Source organism: Dendrobium catenatum, unplaced genomic scaffold (assembly GCF_001605985.2).
Source record: "Dendrobium catenatum unplaced genomic scaffold, ASM160598v2 fragScaff_scaffold_370, whole genome shotgun sequence".
NCBI lineage: Eukaryota > Viridiplantae > Streptophyta > Magnoliopsida > Asparagales > Orchidaceae > Dendrobium > Dendrobium catenatum.
Window position 1 is genome coordinate 1263340 of NW_021318832.1, and position 8791 is coordinate 1272130.

The following is an 8791-nucleotide window of genomic DNA, read 5'->3' on the forward strand; positions in this document are numbered from 1 at the left end:
TGTCTAACTATATATTAAGCAAGGTACTAATGATTAAATAAACAAAACTACATAAATTATGATAATTAAATCATTAAACACAAAGTGATAAGAACACACCTGTAGTTCCTCAGAGCCGGAGTTGACGACAACAGAGATAACCTCGAGGGCTGAAAGACTACAAGCTGAAACAGATATTTTTGGCAAAACTTATAATAATTTTACTGACATAATAACATTTCTCCTCCTCTTCTTTTTTTCTCAGTAAGTAGATTGTGAGTTTAGTTTTCTTCAAAAGTCAGACATTGTTATCAATGCCTTCACCTTTCTCTAGCAACTAAATAAAAAATCTCAGGATTAGTCCAAGATTAGGTACCCATGCTATCTACTTCTTCCTTAGTGCCAGTACAAATTTAAAAACCTCTGTCTACTTATGAGTTATATATATGCACCTATATATACCCCCATAGACAACCACCATCCTGCTCAAGCGAAACGTTCTATTCACAGCTTGAACTCCAATCAATTGAGCTGAAAAATGGCTTCTATGGTCCAGTTTCCTTCAATTTTCCTATTGCTTCTCATTACACTTGGCAGCACGTCTGCACAGCTCTCCAGTAACTACTATTCAAAAACTTGTCCAAATCTCTTCAACGTGATTAGACCAGTAGTCCAGGCGGCAATCTCGAAGGAGAAACGCATGGGAGCTTCGCTTCTTCGCCTTTTGTTCCATGACTGCTTCGTTCAGGTAATTCTTGGTCATAACATCATTATTCTTAATGGATTACTTATTCGTGTTTTCTAAATGAGAAAAAATTAAAATAATTTCTAAATTATTTATTGGCCTATTTTATCTATATACTTATTCGTGTTTTCTAATTTATGAAGGATAAAAACATTTTTGACTATTTATTGTTGGGATCATTTTCATATATCTTTTCTAAGAAGTTAGTGGACCATTTCAACCATTTTCTTTTATTTAGTATTTTCAATCTAAATTTGTGAGTTTTTAAACATGTTGGTTCATTTAAATTTATGAAGATTTAATTATGATTCGAAATAATATAACTGGATGATTTTAAACCTTAATAAATCATGGAATTAAGATTTTATTTGGAATGATTTTATTACTGTTACTTAAAATAATTTTTTAGTAAAAAATTTTAAATTTTTGTAGGAAAAAACTACTTTAAAAAGTTATAATAAAATCATCTCAAACTAAGCCAAAACTGAACGAGACATATACAAATATCATGTTGACTGTTTTTTATCTTCTATAAAGAGTAAGAGTACGTGTATATTGAAATGGTATTATTTTTTGCAGGGTTGTGATGCCTCTCTGCTTTTGGACGATACTCGAAATTTTAAAGGAGAGAAGAACGCAAAACCAAACAAGAATTCAGTGCGGGGATTTGAGGTTATTGATCAGATTAAGACGGCGGTGGAAAGAGTTTGCCCTGGGGTTGTTTCTTGTGCTGATATCTTGGTTATTACAGCAAGAGACTCGGTTGTCACTGTAAGTTCCCATTAAAAAAGCAAAAAATAACATGAATTTAATATAAACGTGATTCAAACTAAGAACATTTATAACAGTTTTTAAAGCCAGCTGATATCACTATCAGCTTTTTTAGAGAAAAACGAGTGCAGAAAGTTATAAATTTAATATGGATCTGTCAATAGCTTTTCAAATCTCACCAACTAAACTAAACTGACCATCTCAAAGCTTAAAATTGTCTGCTCTATTATTTTATGCATGTATGTTAATGTTTGACATAATTATTACTGAATTATTTATTAAAGTGGATGTTGAATTGGTGCAGCTGGGAGGGCCTACGTGGAGTGTTAACTTGGGGAGGAGGGATTCAAGGACTGCAAGCTTCAGTGGAGCTAATAACAATATTCCGCCACCTACATCCAGCCTGAGTAACCTCATCTCTAAATTCTCTGCTCAAGGCCTTTCTACCAAGGACATGGTCGCCCTAGTTGGTTTGCATCTCTCTCTCTCTCTCTCTCTCTCTCTCTCTCTCTCTCTCTCTCTCTCCATTATACAATTTTGAATTATTAGATGTCTTTAACACAAAATTTAATTCATTATATATTTATTACAACATTTGTAAAGATCATTATAATTAAATATTGAAAAAAAAAATTTCTAATAAGATGAATAAAAAAAGACCCGTTTGTAATTTTAAGTACTACTATTCAAAAAAATAATGGAATTTTTTTTTTTTAAAGCTAATATTTTGTAAACCAGGGGCACACACAATAGGACAAGCTCGGTGCACAACCTTCAGGAAAAGGATCTACAAAGAAAAGAACATTGATGCCTCGTTCGCACAGGCAAGAAAGTCCAACTGTCCTAAAAGCTCTGGAGACAACAACCTTTCACCATTAGATCTACAAACTCCCACAGGCTTTGACAACAACTACTACAAGAATCTCATCAATCTGAAAGGCCTTCTCCACTCTGATCAACAGCTCTTCAGTAATGGTTCTACTGACTCCCAAGTTCAGTTCTATGCCCAAAACACAAACTCCTTCAACAATGACTTCGTTACTGCTATAATTAAGATGGGAAGTATAAACCTTTTAACTGGTTCTAATGGAGAGATAAGGAAGAATTGCAGGAAGATTAATTAGTTAAAAGTAGTCTATTAAGTTAATAATATGAAGTCATGGTGAAATGGATTCTGGTTAGCTAAGTATGTGTCGTTTATGTGTATTGTGATTTTTTTTTTTATGGTTTTGTTTGCGTGTGCGTTGTCTTGCGGCCCGCTGATTGAGGCGAGAGTTTCTCTCCCCGTATCTTTGACTGTGACTAATTTCGCCTAATGGCTCATAGAATTGTTATTTGTTGTTAAGTCTTTTGTAGCCTATTTGTTTTGTGTGAGGCTTGTGGTTAGTTGAGTTTGAAATAAATGATCAATTATTATAGTGCTATATTTTGGATCATTTGGTCATGATGAGGGACCTTTTTCTGATATGTTTTCATAATTTTAAATTAGAAAAATAATTGAATCAGATATTTATTTAAAGTTTGAGGGGATGAATCTGAAAATGGTTAGAATTTTCCTTGAGATAGGTATAGATTAGGTGTTTATGTTAGTGAATTAAACTTATGAGTAGGCCCGGGCTCAACTTGATAAGTGGCTGGTGAGCCGAATTCGACGAGCTATCGAGCCAAGTTTGTGCTTGCTTTTACTTGACGCATGTGCTTGCGAGCGGACTTGTTTAAAAAAATTATTAATATAAAATGCACTAAAATAAGTTAGCATTTGGGATCGTGAGTACAAAGCTGTTAAAAATATTTAAAAAATTTCTCTCTTTCTATTAATAAATAATTCTTTATTATTATTATTATTATTATTATTATTATTATTATTTCATTCTTTTTATCATTTTTTTATAATAATTGCTCATATATAATTTTCTCTCTTTCATATATAACAAACAAACTGGCTTGTACATGTAGAATAAAACTCGAGTAACATAAGAAGCTCAAGCTCAAGCCAGAGGTGACTCGAGCTCGACTCAACTCATTTACACTACTAGGCATACAAATAATTTAATTGATTATTTTCATGATAAGCTCTTACCAAAGCAATGCAAATAGAAAAAAAATTGAAATCACTCTAACTAAATTTTGATCAATATATCTTGATTTGTTTTTTTTTTCCCCTACTAAATTAATTATGAGGAACTTATAATTTCTGAGGGAGAAAACATGTAAATTTCGATAATATTTTAAGTGAAAAAACGTGTTCAAGAAGTCAAATTGACTATATATATATATATATATGGTTGCGTGCTAGAATATACGCGGCGATAGAGTTTGCAAATTCGCGTTAGAGCGTTGTACGAGTATTAAGCACACAAATAGAAAAGAGAAATGAACACCAAGTTTTTTACGTGGAAAACCCAAAAAGGGAAAAAAAACAACGGGGCCTCGCCCAGTTGAAAAATTCCACTAGGGTTTTGCAAATTACAAATGGCTGATTCGTCCCACAAGTCGGGGCAATAAGACTATAATTCGCTTCTTGAAGCAAGTTTACAAAGTTCTGCAAATTCTTGGCGTTTCCCGAAAATCCAGCAGAGTTCCGGCGTCTTCTGGTAGCGGGAAGAGCTCCGGCGGTGGTCGAGGAGGAGCTTCTTCCTTCTCCTCCTTCTCTTCTTCTTCTCTCTCTTCACTTGAGTCCTCTTCATGAAGAATGAGGGCTCTATTTATAATTTTTCTGGAGTGGCATGGCTCGTAAATAGGTGTGAGATCAGGGACGAATAGGGAGTGGTTTGAATGTACGGCCGATATTGAACCCTTCAATCGTGCACCGTTCGTTGGACATTTGGAGGTCTTAATGATATTGGAATTCGGTGATCTTGGACTCGTTGGATTCTTCTCGTCGAGCTACTCGATTCAAGTATAAGCTCGTTAAAATCATAGACCGTTTGGTAACTCAAATTATGGTTTGAACCTTCCAACAATGCTTTTGGTCCTTGATTCGGACCCATTTGGGATCGGATTGGCATTCGCGCGCTGCGCTCTTTGAGCCGCATCCGACCGCGCTCACGCGCGGTGCCTCCTTGGCTGGATCGCACCTGGGCTGGCTGCGTGCGCCTGGGTTGGCGCGTGAGTGCCGCGGCTTCCGCTGCCGTCGCTGCGGTGGTCGGCCGCTGGCCATGTGAGGCCAGCTGCAATACACGCTCCGTGTTCGCGGATTGATGCACAGGTCGCGTCGTTTCGGGATGCCGGTTGGCTGGACCGACTTAAGTGGGCCCCATTTAAGTAAAAATTCATTTTTTGTGCTATTTATGGGTCCAAAAAATTCCGAAAAAATCCCAAAATTTTTTGAAAAATTCGGAAAAAATTTAACAAAATCAAGAATTTCAAAAATTGGAATAACTCTCCCTTATTCTCTCCAAAACCTATAAATAGGCCTCCAAAACCTTTAGGAAACTTGCACCTTCTCCTTTTCTCCCTCCGGCTTTCTGATGGTTGAGGCTTCCGCTATTTGCGAGTGGGAAATTTCCCCTGCTCGAATTAGTGCCCTTCCTCTCGTGTAGAAGTTTAGGGGATTTCTTCTTCCCCCCTGCTTTCTAACGGTTGAGGCTTCTGCTATTTGCGAGTGAAAAATTTCTCCTACTCAAATTAGCACCCCTCCTCTCATGCAGAAGTTTAGGGGATTTCATCTCCTCCCCCCGGCTTTCTGACGGTTGAGGCTTCCGCTATTTGCGAGTGGGAAATTTTCCCTACTCGAATTAGCGCCCCTCCTCTCGTGCAGGAGTTAGGAGATTTTTTCTCCTCCCCCTGGCTTTCTAACGGTTGAGGCTTCCGCTATTTGCGAGTGGGAAATTTCCCCTGCTCGAATTAGCGCCCCTCCTCTCATGCAGAAGTTTAGGGAATTTATTCTACCCCTCTGTTCTTCGAGAGATCTGTTGAACTGCATAAATCCAAAGCCGGGTAGAAATACGGCATCGGGCAGAAGACCGTTGAAAGTCGATTGTCGGACAGAAGTCTGACGACAGGTAGAATTTTGACGTCCGGTGGAAGACCGATGAAAGTTTATCGATGAGCAGAAGTCCGACGACGAGTAGAAGTCCGCTGACAAGCAGAAGTCCGATGACAGTGAGAAGTTCAACGTCGGGTAGAAGACCGATGAAAGTTCGTCGACGAGCAGAAGTCTAACGACGAGTAGAAGTCTGCTGACGAGCAGAAGTCCGACGATAGGGACAAGTTCGACGTCGGGTAGAAGTACAACATCGGGTAGAAGTTTGACAAAAGTTTGTCGACGAGCAGAAGTCCGATGAAGAGTAGGAATCCGCTGACGAGCAGAAGTCTGATGACAGGAAGAAGTCCGATGTCGAGTAGATGTTTAACGTCAGGTAGAAGACCGACGAAAGTTCATCGACGAGCAGAAGTACGATGACGTGTAGGAGTATGCTGACGAGCAGAAGTCCGACGACAGGGAGAAGTCCGACTTCGGATAGAAGTATAACATCGGGTAGAAGACCGATGAAAGTTCGTCGACGAGTAGAAGTCCGCTGACGAGCAGAAGTCCGATGACAGGGAGAAGTTCGATGTTTGGTAGAAGTTCAACATCTGGTAGAAGACCGACGAAAGTTCGTTGACGAGCAGGGGTCCGACGACGAGTAGGAGTCTGCTGACGAGCAGAAATCTGACAATATTTATTTCAAAATTTTAAACTAACTGAATTCTTTGTATAAGTGATAGATTTATCAATCACTTTCGTTCTTGGAGTCTTTATAGAGAGAACATTGTTCACTCAGAACATTATTCGGTGATGTTGACCTTTGTAAAAGGACTCTAGAGAATCCACCAAGGATGTGAGACCTTTCCGAGGTTGTATGTCGGAGCCTTTGCTCGATGACGTTAACCTGTGTGGAAGAGGTCGAGAGAATCCACCAAGGATGTGAGACCTATCCAAGGTTGTATTTCGGAGCCTTTGCTCGATGACGTTAACCTCTATGGAAGAGGTCGAGAGAATCCACCAAGGATGTGAGACCTATCCGAAGTTGTATGTTGGAGCCTTTGCTCGACAACGTTAACCTGTGCAGAAGAGGTCGAGAGAATCCACCAAGGATGTGAGACCTATCCGAGGTTTTATATCGGAGCTTTTTTCTCAACGACGTTAACCTGTGTGGAAGAGGTCGAGAGAATCCACCAAGGATGTGAGACCTTTTTGAGGTTGTATGTCGGAACCTTTGCTCGACGACTTTAACCTGTGTGGAAGAGGTCGAGAGAATCCACCAAGGATGTGAGACCTATCCAAGGTTGTATGTCGGAGTTTTTTCTCAATGAAGTTAACTTGTATGGAAGAGATCGAGAGAATCCACCAAGGATATGAGACCTTTCCGAGGTTGTATGTCGGAGCCTTTGCTCGACGACGTTAACATGTGTTGAAGAGGTCGAGAGAATCCACCAAGGATGTGAGTCCTTTCCGAGGTTGTATGTCGGAGCTTTTTCTCAATGACGTTAACTTGTGTGGAAGAGGTCCAGAGAATCCACCAAGGATGTGAGACCTTTTCGAGGTTGTTTGTCGGAGCCTTTGCTCGACGATGTTAACCTTTGTGGAAGAGGTCGAGAGAATCCACCAAAGATGTGAGACCTATCCAAGGTTGTATGTCGAAGCTTTTTCTCAATGACGTTAACCTGTATGGAAGAGGTCGAGAGAATCCACCAAGGATGTGAGACCTTTCTGAGGTTGTATGTCGGATCCTTTGCTCGATGATGTTAACCTGTGTGGAAGAGGTCGAATTGAATCCCCTTGGGATTGATTTTGCTTTGATTGGGAGGGGGAAAATGCGGCGTATATCTCGAATCAAAGGTGAAGAATGATCTATCTTTAGACCGTTACTGGCTTTTTAAGTTCAAGATTAAGACCTTACCCAAGAAGTAAAAGTCCAGCAATGGACTGTATAAGGCTTGTAATTGATTGGAAGCATCCTTGCTTGTCGCTGGGATTTTCCCGAAATATCATTTTGATATAGAAAGCATCGGAGGATCTTTTTGACCAGAATTGGGGTCAATGTTGCCCCCAAGTCCGCATCTGATGCAACAATGACTGATGTCTGGAAGTTGATAAGAGCGATCTTTTGAGATCGGAGCAAAAGTTGTCATCCAGTCGGGAATCACGTTCCCACAGACGGCGCCAAACTGTTGTGTGCTAGAATATACGCGGCGGTAGAGTTTGTAAATTTGCGTCCGAGCGTTGTACGAGTATTCAGCACACAAACAGAAAAGAGAAATGAACACCAACGTTTTTATGTGGAAAATCCAAAAAGGGAAAAACCACGGGGCCTCGCCTAGTTGAAAAATTCCACTAGTGCTTTGCAAATTACAAATGGTTGATTCATCCCACAAGTCGGGGAAATCATATTACAATTCACTTCTTCAAGAAAGTTTACAAAGTTCTGCAAATTCCCGGCGTTTCCCGAAAATCCGACAGAGTTCCAGCGTCTTCTGGCAGCGGGAAGAGCTCCGGCGGTGGTCGAGAAGGAGCTTCTTCCTTCTCCTCCTTCTCTTCTTCTTCTCTCTCTTCACTTGAGTCCTCTTTGTGAAGAATGAGGGCTATATTTATAGTTTTTCTGGAGTGGCATGGCTCGTAAATAGGTGTGAGATCAGGGGCGAATAGGGAGTGGTTTGAATGTCTTATATATATATATATATATATATATATATATATATCAAATTGATGTTAATTAAAGCAGCAAAATGTGCTAAAATTCTTTCTTGCCAAAATTATAATATAAATAATAAGCATGATAATGCTTAAGAGAACAAGAGGAGTAGTTTTTCAAACGCACAGGCCAGAAAACAAGGGCAATATTCAAGAATGTCATTTTTCAAAAATGAACTTAATTGCTAACAACTTTTCTATCCAATTCTGACTTGTTGGGTCTTGCTATTGACTGTAGTGTTCTAAATGACTCGCCTTCAATGGAGAATTCTATGTATTTTTTTTTATAGACCTAATCATAAGTTCTAAATGATAAAAATTAAAATTTTTATTGACTTTAAACATCAAGATTTAGGCTGTGTTTGGGATGGATTTTATAATGCTTCTTAAAGAAATTTTCTAGTCCAAACATTTTAACTTTTATACAAAAGTTATTTTAAAAGTAGTGAGAAAGTCATCTCAAGCAAAGCCTTAACTATCAAATTAAGAAGAATAGCTTTGTTGCAGGCTGAGAAATTCGTGGTGATAGAGTAGAATGTTTTTACGTTTTAGCGATGCACAAGAAATAATCACACAAACAGATAATTGAAAATATTAAGAAATACCAAGATTTTTATGTT

At 38.9% G+C, this 8791-nt stretch overlaps 1 protein-coding gene across 1 annotated transcript; it reads left to right on the forward strand.

The window, feature by feature from the left end:
• Window positions 1-490: 490 nt before the first annotated feature.
• LOC110098653 (peroxidase 4) lies at window positions 491-2857 on the forward strand. The gene is made up of 4 exons (XM_020825547.2): window positions 491-727; window positions 1304-1495; window positions 1800-1965; window positions 2234-2857. Exons 1-4 carry the CDS (start codon window positions 518-520, stop codon window positions 2617-2619), a joined length of 954 nt encoding a protein of 317 aa, XP_020681206.1. The 5' UTR covers window positions 491-517; the 3' UTR covers window positions 2620-2857.
• Window positions 2858-8791: the final 5934 nt, after the last annotated feature.

Excerpts from the sequence above, each read along its gene's own strand:
- LOC110098653 (XM_020825547.2), top strand. The coding sequence starts at position 518 with ATGGCTTCTATGGTCCAGTTTCCTTCAATTTTCCTATTGCTTCTCATT. Across the intron at positions 1,496-1,799 it reads CAAGAGACTCGGTTGTCACT|CTGGGAGGGCCTACGTGGAG; the intron begins GTAAGTTCCCAT and ends GAATTGGTGCAG. Across the intron at positions 1,966-2,233 it reads GGACATGGTCGCCCTAGTTG|GGGCACACACAATAGGACAA; the intron begins GTTTGCATCTCT and ends TTTGTAAACCAG.